This window comes from Brachionichthys hirsutus, unplaced genomic scaffold (assembly GCF_040956055.1).
Source record: "Brachionichthys hirsutus isolate HB-005 unplaced genomic scaffold, CSIRO-AGI_Bhir_v1 contig_883, whole genome shotgun sequence".
Classification (NCBI taxonomy): domain Eukaryota; kingdom Metazoa; phylum Chordata; class Actinopteri; order Lophiiformes; family Brachionichthyidae; genus Brachionichthys; species Brachionichthys hirsutus.
The window spans coordinates 139,209-156,521 of record NW_027180441.1 but is presented as its reverse complement, the minus strand read 5'-3'; the positions used below and the strand labels follow the sequence as shown (position 1 = coordinate 156,521).

Here is a 17,313-nt window from a genome sequence, read left to right as displayed (position 1 = left end):
GCTGCATCATTTGCTGCCAGAGGGGAAAATAAACAAGTTCATATTTAATTTAAAGACAGTGAGCATGAATGTGCCACAAATTAACTTCAGTGGGAACAAGCTGATATTGAAACTCACACAGATGCATTATGGGTGATAAAGTTGTCTCTGCCTAGTGATTGTTAATAAGTTTACCTGTGGCTGAAGGACAAAAACAAAATCATAAATTCATCGTGGAGCCATTTGTATCTTAATGGAAAAACACCAAGCAAGTCTCCATAAAAGACAGAACGCTTGTACTGCTTCCTGTACTATTACTACTACGACTACTACCGCTGTACTTTCAGCTTGTCCCGTAATCAACGTTCAAGCAAATCAACGTTCTCCACTTCACCCTGTCCTTTGCATCGTCCTCCCAAACACCAGCCACTCTCATGTCCTCCCTCACTACATCCATGTCTCTTCTCCTGGGTCGTCCTCTAGCCCTGTTCCCTGGCAGTTCCATCCTCAGCATCCTTCTACCGATATAGTCCCCGTCTCTCCTGTGGACATGTCCAAACCATAGAAGTCTAACCTTCACTGTCCCTCTTATTGTCTCATTTCTAATCCTACCCAACCTGGTCACTCCCAAGGAGAACCTCAGCATCTTCATCTCCACCACTTCTAGCTCCGCCTCCTGTCTTCTCCTCAGAGCCACTGTCTCTAAGTCGTCCATCATGGCTGTCCTCACCACTGTCTTGTAGACCTTTCCCTTCGTCCTCGCTGACTCTCTCCTATCACAGAGCACACCTGATACTTTCCTCCACCTGTTCCAGCCTGCCTGCACACGATTCTTCACCTCCTTTCCACATTCTCTCCATCATTCTGCACTGTTGACCCGGGGTACCTGAAGTCCTCCACCTTCTTTACGTTTACTTCGTGCTTCCTGCACAAATCATAATATAACCAGAACAGCGCTGCCAGCGCAGACCTCCGCCGAGCAGCTCATTCCGCTCTTATTTGGATTCACACCGCCCACATGGTGATCTGGATCATCACCAACATTTTCTAAGTTGTTCTTGGTATCTTTACACACCAACCATAAAAAGTAAACGTGAATCAGAGTTGTTGTGTATTTGTAACAGACAACTAGTCAAAGTTCAGTTTCAGTCGGTACCTGAAAACTAGCACTGGTAACACACTCAATGTGTTTTTTTTTATTGCCCCCACAGGTAGTCTCATCATGACCGTGACAGAAACATTAAATGGAGCCTGAGCAACAATCCCACTCAGGATTACCAGGCTTTGAAGTACCTGCAGTACACGATTACCACGCTACTGTAGACCTACTGCAGCACTGTAGCTGAATATACTACCGCACTCATCCATTTCAATTAAAACTTAGAAACTACCGTAGAAATGATTTTGCTGTCTTGCGTTCCCATAACTCAGCTCCAGCCGCAGGGAGGGAGGGAGCCCAGCTACCAGGCTCAACTTTCTGTACCTCCTCTTCCTCCCTCCCTCCTTCTATCCCTCACTCTGCCTGTCTTCATACAGTCCTCCTCCTTTCTCTGCCATTTAGCATTTAGACATTCCTCCCAAGAGAAAATGTTGCCCTTTGCTCCTTTGGAATTCCCCCCCCCCCCCCCTAATTTAAAATGTATCTAATGTCCTTCCGTAATTGTGACGTATTTTCTCATCTGACTTGAAACTTTCGTGGACATGAGACCCCGTGGGTCTTAAATCACTGATGAGGCAGCAGATGAGGTACAGGCTTTTAGACTGTACTAACAGCTGCACCACATCTAATTAGAACCGATTCTGTTTGACAGCAAGCGGACTCTCTGATGTCACGTTAATATTTCACTCAGTTTCTTATATTAATTATGCTCTACATGAATAGTTAGTAGCTTTTTTGAACCCCCCCCGCTGTGTATTTCTAACTGTGTCTCGGTTCTGGGTCAATGTTGACTACAAATGCATTTCCTCAGAATGAGGTGGTCTCTGACGACCAGGCAGCATCAAGGTCTGTTACAGTCGTCACTCGGCTGAGGAGTTGTTGAAGTTAAGACGGAATAAAATCAGTGAGAGGGAGGCATAGGTAGCATTCTTCTTCTCTTACACAAACATAGGTTGCAGTAACAGTCGTGTTATTAGAACTAATGAGAGTAATAACACATTTATTATTAAAGCATTTTGATTCAACTTGTATCGTGTGACGGACATGATATCAGAATATCCCACTCCTTCTCCAACGTCAGTGCGTCATCAATAATCCTCATGTTATTGTTGACAAACATTATTTGGGAAGCATGAAGCTCCTGGAGAGGACAGACAAGTCCAGAACCTGGATTAAACATCGTTCTTTTTAACCTTTCATTGCATAAAAACCTACTTCCTCTCATTTTGCTGACTTCAAAGTAGTTTAAAGGGGAAGCAGGAAGTGAGCATGTAAATATTGATGCATAATTTGATATTAAGTTGTGGTAATTTGTGCTCTTCCAAAATGGACCTTTTCCCCCTGACCCAATCTATGCTCTTAAAACCTACACATGAAATCAAACAAGAACTACTTCAAATTCAAGGAGAGTGAAATGAAAAGATTTCCACTTTAATGTATTCCACGGAATTTACGTGGAACTTTGTAATAATATATGATTGTCCTCGTCTTCCTGAGGACTGTGATAAATATTCAATAGATGGCAAAGCCGAGAGTTCTCTTTATGATGAGCCAGGTCAAGCATGAAGTGACAGCCATAAAAATGTCAACAACGAAAAAACAAAAGATTCTCTGGGGATAAAATTATGAATTATTTCCTCCTCCATTTCCACTGCAATAAACATGACTGTTCAATTGTGTGCACAATGATAATGAAAAATGCAGGATGTACAAACGCACAAGCCAAATGCTCCCAAAGGCGGCGCAGGTCAGTGCTGAGAGGAAGCTCGTGTGTTTGTGCCTCCATCTTAAAATAAAGCATCAGATTTATTCGGAGGAAATCGAAGCTCTTATTGTGTGATATTTAAAGCTGGTTGTCTCAAGGTTTTGTGTTTGCGTTTGTCCCTCAGGGTGCGACTTACCGCAGCGGCCTCAGGGTCCTCAGCAGCCTCAGCACCCTGAGCATGCCCAGGATCTTGGTACCAGAATTGGAGATGAGAGACACCAGGATGTCAATAACAGAAATCATCACCAGCATCCCGTCCAAAATGTTCCAGCTGCTCCTCAGGTAAGCATTTCCCCCGAAACACCAGCCCAGAGCTACGATCTGGACACACAAACAGCATTCAGTAGTGTGCAGCAAGTAGGGTGACGGATTAGCAAAGAAGTTTAAGAAGTATAAACGCAACAATGCACTGCACTGAAAATAGAAGTTCTGGATTCAAATTCAATCTGAGGTAAAACTGTTAAATAATGTGAAGGGCTTGTTTTTTTTAGATTCCTGTAACTGTGACTACATTTTAATTAATGCTTATGAATGAAAATAAGACCATTATAATCTGGTAGTGCATCTGTTAAAAAAGATCAAAAGTATTGTCCTTGACTAACAACTTGAGATCTCAGCCTCCCGGAGACTTTCACACGAGCTGTACGGAGTCATTTGATGTTTTCTAGAGTTGTGTAGACAAACTACAAACTGCTGCAACTTCCTTTTGCTGAGAATTCCCAAAGACATTTGTACAGAGAGACTTCACCTGAAAGTCTTGGCCTGATGGCAAGAACATTATTGCAGCGTTTCCATTTTTGGGTAAATCGTTTTTTATTGTTGTTAATTCAAATAAAGATATAGCTCCTGAAAAAGCAGCAAGATCTGATCGGGACTATATAAAATCTGAGATATCACCAGAATAAAATGAAATTATAGAACCAAGGCACTGTGTTTGCGCGAGCGTCTGTGTGCGTGTGTTTGTGTGTGTGTGTGTGTGAACCAAATGTTCGTGATGCCGGCAGCAGCACCGAGACCAAAAATAGAGAGAGGCTTTGAACGAGTGACACCGTGAATGTTCCTCCTCTCTTTCTCTGCTCACCCACTTGAACAGACCTCCATTCAAAGCTGTTCCATTTGAATACTGGCGAGACAATCCTCCACTCCGCATTATGAAACCGTCCTGACAGGGTGTGTGTGTGTGTGTGAGAGAGAGAGCATTGCTCACTGTCTGATCTACTATTCCCTTCCTTTCCCCACTCTTATCTTTTATTTTTATACTTTGGGGTATTGCACTATACTGTATGTGGTTATTATTTTATATATCTGGTTTGGGTTTATCAATCATATGCAAAGCAGGAGAAAGATGAGGAGGGGCCTCACTGTGATCTAGCCCGAGCTTTTATGTTCTTGAAAACAAGGGGAAGCGCTTGAATCAGCCTTTTTGGGGCATTTGTTCTCATTTTTGATCTCATTAACACTTTCAGCATATTTATCAGGAAAATACTTTCAATGGATTGAGTGGTTACCACAAAAAGGTTTTCGGGAAATGAAACATGGAGCATGGGACTTTGTTAGTTTTGTAATCTTTTATAGCAGACTAAAATATGATCAAACATTTGAGCACCCCTTAAAAAGCATGCAATCATAAATAATAAAACATAATCCTACAATATCAAATATACAGCATTGTCTTAAGGAGATTTGTTTCCCGAGGGGGTAAGACCAGCAGCCAGCATTGGTCATATAATACGACTCAAATAGTACATAATCTAGTACTCTGCTGATGACCAAACGTGTTTATCTTTAAAAAGTAAGCCACCAAACTCTCAGAGATAAAATAAAGTGTCAGAGAAAACACCAGCGCGCCTCACCTTTATCAACATCTCAGCTACGAAGATCGCTGTGAAGATGTAGTTGGATAATGTCAGGAAGATCCGTTCCTGCAATAAAGAAGGAAGACGGGTTAGTTCGGTTCCGTTTAAAAGTAAAGGCAAAGTACCTCTTTTCTAGTGCTCAGATGAATACTGCGTATGGAAGCTATTTCACAAATACTTTCCCCTGTTGTACTTATACTAATAATGATGCCTTGGAGGTTAATGATAAAGTTTTCTAAGCCTGCTTTTTAATTAGCACTGCAGGAAGTATTCAAACAATGAGCCCAATGTTTGGATCTAAAATTTTATTTTATTTTTTCCGGTGGGAGAAATAATGCATTGATTTTAATGCATTGATTTTTTCATATAGCGCTTTTCTATATACTCAAAGACGCTTTACATTGTATGCGCATTATTGATTCACTACTTGGTAAGATGACAGGAGCGAGGCTGCCAATTTGTGCCACCAGTCCTCCTGATCACCACCGACATTCACTCGCTCACTATATTCACACAGGCAATGTGGGTGAAGTGTCGTGCCTAAGGACACAACAACAGTGTACACATGTGCTCGAGCCGGGAATCAAACCGCCAACCTCTCGGTCATAAGACGACCCTCTCAACCACCTGCGCCGCCGTCGACCCTTACATCAATGACATCGGTATCTGTTACTTTGTGTAGTACAAATAAACTCATTTATGTGGGGCAGTCCACCTCCAGAACACTGTTGAGGCGCACTGTTATAACAACTTCCCCAACCGAGTGCATTTCAGAGTCACTGATGCAGCACCTGGTGCAGCGAGAGGCTTCAGCTAATTTACATTTGCCATTTTAGTTTTTTTTTCTTCCAATGAACAAATCAGCAGTGTGTCCTTCATTTTCAGTTCAGAAAAGTAGCACTCTCACTTTGGTATATCATCAAAAATGAAATCCCAAATGTAAATCCAAATACACATTACTGCACACCATGCTTCCTAATGCTGGAGGCAGTGCGGCTCAGTGGCAGGGGGGGGGGGGGGGGGGCACAGCAGCAGATGGGGGGTTATTTACTGAGACTGACAGGATTGAGGGGCGAAAACAAGCCAGCAAGCAGCAAGCTTATTTACCGCATTTCCCTTCTGTCCATGAACCCACAACCCAGCCTGGCTGCTGACTGTCCGTGTGCGTGCGTAAGTATCTGCTTTTCCCACGGCCCCACATGGGGATCACACACAAACTCAGGCATGGAAGTCCCTGCAGTGTTTTTATGTCAAGTCTCTGAGAATATCAGGCATGACATCACTGGTAATGCTGGCGTAGAGAGGGTTTCTGAGTTCCATTCCTCTCTGTGTGAATGAGTATTCCATGCTTTCATAAACAAACAGGGATGGGATGAGGAATGACAGCAGGGCAAGAAGTCGGAGAGAAGAAGGGGAAGGGGAAGGGCCCTTTAACCTTCAATAAGGTGGGTTATATAATATACCTTAATAAAAATAAAGTCCACATAGTTCCTGACAAACGCCGGCGATCACATGACCCCCCGTCTCGTCGGAGGTAATTAAAAGCCTCCCTCCCTCTCATTTCCCATCTCTACTGGTGGTGGTTTGTTTCTCAAGTCCAACGCCTGACATCCAATGTCTCCCACCACAAATCAGGGAGCCACAAACCTCATCTGGTTCTGAGGTAATGCACCACAAACAGACACAACTCAGCGACTCTGGTCAATGACGCACCGCGACCAGCAGGTGATGAACACCAGCACCAGTAGTATCAGCATCATGCTGATACTACTATTCGCTCAGTACTCCACACTAACATCACGACTGAAAGAGTATATCTGCACGGCACATTTCTATGAGATGAGAATCCCCTGGTCTTTGTCGGACCAGCACCACGGGCGATGCAGCCCATTGTCACATGCAGCCCAAACAGAATCAATTCACTTCAGGGAGTCCAAAGAGCCCCCCCCCCCCCAATACACATACAGATAAACAAATAGGTGGAATCAGCTCCAGAGCAGCTGTAAGCAGGCCCGGTCCGACCCGACTCACTGATGTAATGACTGATCATTCCCGTTTTTCTGGATGCATCCTGCATCACACACTTTCTCATTTAAAGAAGGACCAAAGCAGCAGGATTCTGACAAATTATAAGTGCATCTGAATGTCAGTGCGGTCACAGTCAGTTGTTTTAATTCGTGTAGTTGCTTTATTTATGTGTGTGTGTGTGTGTGTTTTCCGCCCTGATTACACTAGCCTGCATTTTAGCCACAGAGCTAAAGCACTGCTGGGTTCAATGTGAGGCCTCTTCAAGACAATTGTGATCAAACCACAGTTTGTCACATCTACCAGTAAAAAAAACAAAAAACTCAACCAGTGACAATTATTGTGTTTATGCATGGAATTGCTGAGCTGTGTTTTCCTGCTAATGCTAGAAGTAGGAAAGGACGAGGTTAGAGAGGTGTTCTTGTCTGATGTGTTGCTGGAGGGCTCTCAGATCGCCCTCCTCAATCTAAGGCGATGACGCCTCCGCTAGAGAGATGAGAGTGTTTTGGATGCAGTGATGCGGTGGTATAACAAACATTACTCAAATCTACTGCCTCACAATCATTCAAGAGTGATTCCCTGCTTCCACAATGTTCCATGTCATTTCTCTGAGTAAAATCATTTAGAGTGAGAGTGATTCCATTTTCTCTTCCTTTTCGCTCTACCTTCGTATCCCTTCATACTTCTATAAAGACTGTAGAGTTTATTAGTTCTAACCCGCGATAGAGTCTTCACGAATAGTTACATAGTTCTTTATAAAAGTCGTCTTTGTGCTTTCAATGCATTCCAAGACTTACAGCACTGCCGGGGTCAATGCGAGGCCTCTCCATGGCGATAGTGATGCAGTTGAGGAAGATGATCACCAGCACAATGTGGTCAAACATCTTGTGGTTGATGATCTTATTGCACAGTATCCGAAACCTAAAAAATATATATGAAAAAATACACATTTATTAGTAATACTAAGAAAAATAAAAAACCTGAAAAGGAAATTGTGTTAATATACTTTATTTGAAATATATTTGTTGTATTGTATTGTTATTATATATCAGAATATGTAGCCCAGTCCTGATAGGATCTTAAAAAAACATAAATACATACAGTTGAAGAACATTTACCAAGACCCTGCAAACGCTGAACTGCTGTTATGAATGAAGGTATTAATTAAACAACATGAAAAGGTTCCTCGGCTTGTCAATAGAGACAATAAAAACACACTTGTTATTTATGACACTACAGACTCCATCATAAGGCTTTGCTCATAAGCTGGGGACAACAGTGTGTCACAGACACCATTGAACACGTCCAAGTGTTGATCAGTCTTTTTGACTGCATGTGTGATCACTATTCATACATATTATAGAGTGGATGGGCTAATTCTTCTTTTAGATCTGCACGCGGGGTCTTGATGCTAAATAATTCAAGCGCTTTTCCCAGGCGGGCAGGAAGACGGACAGGCAGTGAACGCACACACCTCTGGTGTCAGCTCCTGCTTCGTGGTTTAAAAGGCCAAAATGCGGCCCCTGAGAATCAAAGGTACCCAGGACCTTCACCACACACACTCGCTGAAAACCTGGACAAACCTGTCCCATGACCAAACAATGCGAAAATATGTGTCTGCCACCCAAAAAAATAAAATAAAATCACTGACGGCTTTGATTTTTATCTGAACAGATCGTGTTTAAAGCTTTGATTTTCTGAGATATCAGTGCTTCAATATCATATAAATAAAGTAAGTGAAAAATATTTATTACTGATTAAAGTTAATTATATACTTTTAAATGTTGTTGTATCTTGCTATGCCTCTCTTTTAAGGCAGTAACGATTGCTGATTTGATCGTTAGTTTTTCTTAGTGGTGTTCATGTGCTGCGTTCCCTACAGAAGAAAGGAGAAGAGCCACATACACTAATTACCCATTTCTTCTCTGCATTCCAAAAAAAGAGATATAAAATGCATCACTTCCTGAGTGCTGGATCGCTGCTTTCCAGAAAACAGCTGACAGAAGCCAAGTACTGTTCATGTTTTCTTCAGCTCTGTGCCAGATCAGTTTTATGCTGTATTTCTAAGAACCGGGGAGGAGAAAGTTTGCACATAAAAATGCTGCAGATCATTACTTTCACCATTTACTGTAATCCTAAGACGCCCCGCATGCTGCGTGTTTGGTCTGTTCTTGTAATGCACCTAATTATCTGCTGCTCAGATGACCCTCTTCATCGAGAAAGTTCGGTGGAATTCCACATTTATTCTAATCAGACACCTTTCAGTAATGCGCATTGCTCACACATCCAGTTCTTGCATGTCTAATCACAATGAGTGCATCACAACATGGCTTCATAGCCCTGCTTATTTAAAACATCCCTGCAGTAATCATTGGAGACGGTCATCTCATCTACAGCGGGTGTTGCTATCCCAGCTTGCTATGGGCGAGATGCGGTGTTACTCCTTGGACGTGTTGCCAGCGCGTCACGGGAACACACAGAGACAGAGAGCCATTCATGCACACACTCACACCTATGGACAATTTTGAGTAATCAATTCACCTAAAGTGCATGTTTTTGGGGGTGGGAGGAAACTGGGGAACCCGGAGAAAACCCACGCGGACACGGCGGAGAACATGCAAACTCTGCACAGAACCCGGGACCTCTTGCTGTGAGGTGACAGCACATGTAAGAGTCGGCTCCTCTTACAATGGTCCTGCATTTAACCATTGGGCGCATTCATTATTCATAGACTCAATGAATCTTCAATGAAGATTGAAAAGACACATTTTTTAAAATGCACAACAAAATCAGGCTCTTTGGTTTCATTTGTCCTGCAGATTAAGCTTATAACACTCTTTTATTGTGTTTCCTGCACCTCTACTGTGAGATTGCTATTTGCTGTTGACTTTGAAAGGGCCATCGACTGCCCCGGCATGCAGACTTTACAACAGTTTCAGTCCGTGCGTCCCGGGATCCTTTCAGAAAAGTCGCTGTGAGAACGCATATATCTAATATAAAGTATATAACAGCTAGAAGAGAACAAATACACTGTAGCTAGGCTAACACAAATCACCAGCTATATTGTCCCTTCTGTTCCCACAGATCTGTGCAGTAAGACTGTCACTCATATTTCATATAAGTACCTGAGAACTGCATTAATTTGTAGGAAAAGGGTAGAATAAGGGACCTTTAAGGGAAGTTTTTTTTTGCCTCCGTCGCCAAAGTTCTTGCTCTTCTAGGTCACGTTGGGTTCTGTCTTTCTGTGCTACACCTGTAAAGTGCCTTGAGATAACTTTCTGTTATGATCTGGTACCCTATAAATAAAATTGAATTGAATATATTCATAATCCAATTTGTAAAGCAAATCAAAGCCATCGCTTTGTAAATGGGGCCTCATGGAAGGAGAATTCAAATCCTGGCTGGCATGCAATGTTGTTGGAATTGAAATGATGCAGAGAGTTTCTAGCATACATCACTCTGGAAGTAAACATGATGTTTATGGAGGAGCGGTTCATTGTTCTGTAATTAGCAGGATGAGATGTTGCGTTCATGTTGGTTGGCGTTGCCTTCACAGCCATATTCTCAAAACAGGCAGCAGAGATAAACAAATGAAAATCCATGAAGGATAGGAGGAGAGGAGGAAGAGGGGCTGAATGAGGGCTGGAAGCAGAGGAATCAGCATGTGGCAGCGATAACACGTCCCTTCCTCACCCAGCGCCAACTGACGCACCCCTGACATGGCAGAAATGTGCAGATGAAAGAGACTTCTGAACGGAGAATGTGGGAGGGAAGAGTTTATATAGGAAGGACTGGAAAAACTGCTGAGCTCAAATTGAAGCAAACACTTTGCCATTACACTCAGCATTATGGGATGTCAGTCAAATGCAATGCCGGGAATCCTCATCTTGTGAAGAAGAAGATTCAGTCTTCTTTTTACACCGACAACAAAAACAAAGCTTTTAAAAAGTGCTGTGCACAAACTATTTTTTAAACAATCTATTTTTGACATTTCAAATCATTTTAAGATATACAATTTATTCTAACTTCCACAGCAGAAAGAAGTTGAAGTATTTTCTTAACTGGCAACAAGCCAATTAAATGTTTTTAAACTAATGCTATTAAAATGCTTAATGAGTGCAACATTGATTTGAAAGAGGTGAGTTGTGGACTTAAACCTTCCTACCTTGACTCTGGAGGAAAGAGGTAGAGTGACCAGGTGTCCCTCTGCCGACACCAATCTGGCTGTTTCCTCTCCAGCCAGTGGACCAGCCTTGCAAACCGGCCCTGGAGCAAGAGGTGAGTGCACAGCACATTCATTATTCATGTGTTAACAATTTAATGTTGCACATCGTGAACCACAAACGTTTTGCACAGATTGAAGTATTACAATGAGTTTGTTCTTGCAGCACCGTTTCATAGATATGTGTAGAATGAGGTTAAACGGCGTCCTACAGTCAAGTACGAAGACATAAGTCAGCCATTAATAAACATTAATAGACAGTAAATTGTTGTGAAACTCATTTCCAACCTCTTTAAGCCCCATTTTTTAGCCCTTTTTTTGAAAAAAAGAGATGAATGCTGTTACTAATCATCCGTCCATCCATTTTCTTGGTGGATAAGCGGCTGTAGACGAGAAGAAAGCGGGTCGCAGGTGCTTCTGGAGCCCATCTCAGCTGGCTACAGGCGAGGGATAGGGTACATCCTGGATGAAATGCCAGCTCATCCCAAGGCCACACAAAAGACAAACGTGCACACTGACGTTGCCCTGCTGCTACCATTAAGGACAAAATTATCTGTGTTCACATGTACTTTAAATGAGGTACAAATCCAAGTGCACAGACTAACCAGGCTGGCCTCCTCTTCTGCATTTTCATCTTCAGTGTTGTCCTCTAGAGAGACATGTGTGGGGCCCAGGCCTGAAGGAGAGCCCTTCCCGTTGCAGTCTCTGTGCGCCAATGACCGAAGGTGGCCGAGTGAAGGGGGTCTGGAGCTGTGCATGCTCGCTGAACGGTAAAGGTACGGCACCTACACACAAGGAAACGTCTATAATGGTGTAGATTTTACACTGCGCGATATTATTACATTATGATTGCCCTTCGTTGCCCTTTGTGCTGTCCTTTCTCTTCAATAAGATGGACAAGTTGTGTTGGACTATCCCCTTTACAGTAATTTCCTGCAGCGATGAAAACTAAGATCATTCTCTCGCATATCCCTCTCAGTTGGATGATTTTCCAGGTAATAACTCTGGTTGACTTTTTATGGCACACCTTTGCACAATACAAGCCGTTTAATTCAACCATTGTTCTGCAGAAGTTGTAGCAGGTCAAAAGAATCAGGCTTCATCATATTTAAAATGTGTTTTAGTGTCAAGAGGTCACAATGTTGCTTTCAGCACTTTGGGCTTCTGTACTCTGAGTGTTGTTTATGTTAATTGATCTTGGAGGAATGGCAAGGAATGTTATTCCAGGAAGTGCTTCAAGGGAGGGGTTTCCAACTATTTCTTATGCAGTAACGATTTATAATGGAGATTTTGCTACCAATGTCATTTCGATCCCTTTAGAGCTTCAACACAAATGACAAATTGATCAAAGTTAGAATCTGATGGATGCACAGCATCTACCTGCAGCAGAACATCAGGAGGCAAATCCATGGAGCTCCGAGTCTCCACTGACTCCATCCTCCGGTGTCGGGTCACTCTCTGAGGCTGGGACATGGAGTCAGTCCTGCCTAGAGAGGTATCATCATCCTCCATTAACTCCCCTCCTCCTTCACCTCCACCTTCCCCATCTTCGGAACTGGATCCTCCCTCCCCAGATAGGAGAGACCGTCGCTCCCCAGACTGTCGCTTCTGCCGTTTGATGGACGGAGCACGTCCCAGGCTGTTCCAACTAGACCGCCGGCTGGTCCGGCCACTCCCGGAGCTCCAAGGAGCTTGGGGAGAGGAGCTCCTAGCGTTGGTCTGGGGCAGGAACGCAAGAGGAGAAAAGAGCAGGAGAAAAGAAATAAGAATGCAACAGCCTTCGAATTCGAGCAATGCTTTTCTTTTATTTTCCGTGGACATAAGCAGCACTGGATCCTCGATGAAGTTAAGAGAGCAGAGATTTTTTCTGACAGGCAGTTAAAGCAGACACAGAGACCAGGGGACTCGTGTATCAGCCGTGCGTACGCACAAAAACCTGGCGTACGTACATTCTCACGTCAAAGTTCCGACGTATCGAGAGTGACGTGACCGTGGAGATGCTTCACGCCAACTTCATGGCTAGCGTACGCACGTTCCTACAGCTGTTCGTCCTTTAGCGACACTTAGAGGTGATGCTGGGGAAATGTTCTATTAAATAAATGTCAAATGCACATCAGAGAAACACGAACAATGAACACCGACCAACAATGAACGCACCCAGCTGTCTGCAGCTACAGGAGAGGAGAGAAAAGCAAAGTGGAGCTGAAAACACCGACCAACAATGGCCGCCTTGGTTCTACTGGAAGACATTGTAAATGGTGCAATGAGAAGAGAGTGTGTTCAGTGACGGGGAGGATGTACCGGCCCATGATGATGACCGGCTCATCAGCCGCTTCCGGTTCCTGTGCACGGAGCTGCGGCCGGCCCTGGAGCGCGTCACAGCGCGGACACGTGTGCTGCCGGTACCGGTACAGGTGCTGACCACACTGGGGTTCCTCTAACGGGGCAGACCGATCGGGACTGAGCCAAGCCCCGCCAGCCGTGTGGGACGGAATCATCCGCGTGTCCTCCCGGTTTATCACATTCCCACAATGCATCTGAACGGGCCGACGTTAAAGCGCAGTTTGCAGCGAGAGCCGATGTTTCTAATGTCATCGGAGCTTTCGACTGCACAAATATTAAAAGCTCCATCACATGATGAACCTGTACATGTCAACAGGAAACATTTCCATTCGATCAATGTACAGATCATGTGTGATGAGCATTTAGCATGCGCCCCCCCAAACACTAACCCGTCTTCACAGCATCACTACTAGTCAGGTTAAAGTTAGTGACTTGCTATTTATCGCTGGATAAAATGCAGCTTCAGATCTCTTTAACAAGCCCCTGATTGTCTCTGTGAAGTCACGTTAATAACTCCGTGCGTAAAGTGTGAGGTGTCTTGATCTGCTTCACTCACTCCTCTCGCGTTAAACCGGAGGACAGCGTGCCAACATGCACATCTTTGAGCGCCTCCACTTCAGTTAAAAGCGTCTTCAACTCGCTTTCTGTAAAATTCCTGCACACAATTCTTCACTTCCTTTCTGCATTCCCCATCACTTTGCAACTTTGACCCGAGGTACTTGAAGTCCTCTGACTTCTTTGGTAGATGTAAGAAATAAAATTACAAACCGGCGATTTCTCATAGCAGGCTTGCTCTACAGAGACGCTGCTGCCTCGGCGGGTCTCATAGCCAAGGATGGGGTCACCGGCAACAGGCAACTTGGGTACAGGCATTGGCGTGGCGGCCGTGTGGGTAATTAGGGGTGGAGTCAAGTTGGTCTTCAGGTCCACGTGACCATTTACAGGCACTACTAGTGAGAAAGAGGCGACAAAGGGACAATTTGTAGCGTCGAGATAAAAATGAATTTAATAAATGAACAAAGAGGAAAGAAGTGAGATTATTTAAATAACATCATGGAGAAGAGATGTACAGCATACTTACAAATATATGCATTATAATGATATTAAGCAACATAAATATTACAGCAGGGCATTTATATTGTGGGATACATGGGAGAGAAGATTATGTCTGGCAGAAACACAAATACGTGACACACAGAGGGCAATGCAACTTTAATAACTCGAGTTCCTTTCTTCCAACTTTTGTCCAAGGCCTTGCAAATGCATATGCGGCTCTTCCATCTAAGTAAACAGTTGTATTCTGAGCATCTGAAGAGGCCGAAGGGGAGATAATATGGCACATTTTGGAGTTATACTCCAGACAGTAGTGTTTCCTTTCGGCTTTTCGGTCTGGATGAACAGCAGTTAGATTGGAAGTGGGATATGAAGAATTGTGGATCAGGTTGCCGTAGTGGCATGAAGCCTTGCAGGAAGCCCATCAGGCATGCGCTTGCCAAGTGTGGTCAGAAAACCCAGGGGACAAAAGGCTTAGAGGAGTCAACCCCAGATATGTAAGAGGCTGGGGAAAGTATCCAAAGTACCTTGTACCTAACTCATTGCTGTTTTTACATGCACTGAGAAACAGCACAGGATGTAATCTACAGAGATCTCACAGAGATTAGGTGGGGAAAGGCTCGCAATTAACTGTGCAAGCACAGATGTTTCAAGTTTTGCCAAGTTTGCAATTGGGCTTTGATAAATCAGAGGGGGTTAAATCCTTTGCATCTCTCACTGATGGAAGCACAGAGCATGAATACATAGATGATGTAGGTTTAGGTAGAATTAACCTGCATGCCTCACCTGCTGAGACTGATAAATCCTTCTTGCTGCCATTAACGTCCTCCATACTTCGTGCACAGGAATCGATCTCTGAGCCCGATTTAGAAGCATCGCCCTTTACATGCAAAAGCACACCAAGTGTTAGACATGGACACTTGTGCATGTCTGTTTCTAGGCAATGTAAACAGAAAGCAGGTGGGTTGAAGGTGTCTCCAAACATTAGTTATATCCCAGTATCACATCAATCCTTGTTTGGATTTGACCTCATATAAGTCTCAAGAGGCAGTGTGTAAGGTTGTGATAACCCCCCAATCGTAAAGTTCAAAGGTTGAGGCTGAGAAAGAGTAACTGTGTCAAATGTCGTCAAATGTCCCCCCCTCCCCTTTGAAAAAAATATTGAATCCACACGACCTTATTAAAAAACAACCTCCCATCCACATCTAACCACAAAAGTGCATTGTGAAGCCCATTCATAAGCATGCCAAACCATTCGGAGGCAGTATTCCCTCAAATCCTATCCAATCAGAAAGCTCCGTCTCTCGTCGTCACTTACGAAAAACATGAAACATGGCGCCAGACTCATTCATGTCCACATGAATGACACGTCATTTTTATCCTCAAGCCAGATAAAACAGAGACAGAAAAAGGGGGTATTTTTGGCAGCACAGTTCTTCAACCCAGCATGCAAAGAGAAGTGAGGGTTGGAGGGAGGTAAGCATTCAGTCCGAGCTTTCATGTGGATTTTCCTTTCAGAGAAGAACGAGTAAAGAAAACATGCATACCACAAACGGAAGCAAACGTTTAAGGCCTTTGTTATTTTTCCTGAACTCTGACAAACGACTCATAACTGTGGTTAGTTCCAGCTCTTGAGGCATCACGCGGGTAGCCGGTTAGAGGACGTAAAGATGATGGGTTATCTTCTCTGTGAGCCACGTTGGAGGTCTGATATTTTCTGCAGCCTTGATGACAATCTGCATCACTGCATTTGTAATGCAGCACTAAATAACTTAGACCCTATGTTGCTGATGGGCTGTTTCAGCGAGCTTCACGCCTTCATTTCCGATGAGACTTCTTCTATGGTGGAGCCATAATGGTTCCACGAAATATTTTAGGCTTGCCCGTCACATGAATATAGAAATGAGCATGCATCTATCCACCAGGACAATGAAACACGATCATTGTTGGCTTATCAACTTTTATTTTATCCTTAACCTCCTGAGACCCAGCCCGTTGACATGTCCTCTGTAGTGGACATTTGTCCATTACAGAGGACGCATGTCAACGGGCTGGGTCTCAGGAGGTTAAAACTCCCTACTGTTTCTTCTCTTATGCTGCTGTTCTATATACCATCCATCTCCACATCACCGCTAAGTGTTTTAAAGATTCAACTATTTCACCATTCATCAGTTTCACCAGGTTCATCAGCCACCACCAGCAGCAACAGCAGCATCTGAAGTCCATAGGGGATATATATATATATTGTTGTTATTCAGGACAGATGCCCTTAAATCTCCTTCCTCCCAAGAGTCTAGAAAACAAAGACCTTGCGACATACTTGTGATCTGTACTTTAATGTAATAAACACTATTTATTTCAGCCACTAATCTCCCCTGACTGAAATACGCTGATGCTCATCATCGAGAGTTCTTGATATGGTGGAGAAATTGGAAATTTGCAAAAAGTTATAGCAGAACTCCCAAAGTGGTCTAACTTAAAATAAGCAGAATCTGGTACTACACGTTTATGTTGACTGTTGAGGGGATTTTTTTTATTTTATCAATTAAAAGTCAACGACTGAATGCCCAGCACAAAGCAAGGATGGAGTAATTTATTTTCCTCCTAACATTTTTTATGTACATAGATTTGAGCATTAAAGAAACAGACACTTTTTCACACAGTTACTCATCCTTTATACTTATGATTCATTCAATTGAGTTTGATATCCATTTAGCCTAAAAAAACCTGCTCCAAATGCAATCTGCCTTATCCTGTCAATGAAGAAAATGAACTCTTCTCTTGCTTCCCACTTCATTACTCTAGTGAGAGGATTCATAAACAAGACATTGAGCAGAAAATATCCAAACACCCCTTGTAGGGCAGTCTCAATTTGTCAATTAGAGGAGCCCTTTAAGATGATCCTATTAGA

General features: G+C 43.4%; 1 protein-coding gene across 1 annotated transcript in view; it reads right to left on the bottom strand.

Annotated features, from left to right (window-relative positions):
* Positions 1-3,035: 3,035 nt before the first annotated feature.
* Positions 3,036-17,313, bottom strand: part of LOC137914942 (voltage-dependent T-type calcium channel subunit alpha-1G-like) — a 138,041-nt gene continuing 123,763 nt past the window's right edge. The window contains exons 15-22 of the mRNA XM_068758429.1: positions 15,189-15,282; positions 14,118-14,299; positions 12,387-12,725; positions 11,612-11,791; positions 10,950-11,050; positions 7,582-7,705; positions 4,757-4,825; positions 3,036-3,224 (exon numbers count right to left, since the gene is read on the bottom strand). Coding sequence (XP_068614530.1) covers positions 3,036-3,224; positions 4,757-4,825; positions 7,582-7,705; positions 10,950-11,050; positions 11,612-11,791; positions 12,387-12,725; positions 14,118-14,299; positions 15,189-15,282 — 1,278 coding nt within the window. The remainder of the gene's footprint in view (positions 3,225-4,756; positions 4,826-7,581; positions 7,706-10,949; positions 11,051-11,611; positions 11,792-12,386; positions 12,726-14,117; positions 14,300-15,188; positions 15,283-17,313) is intronic.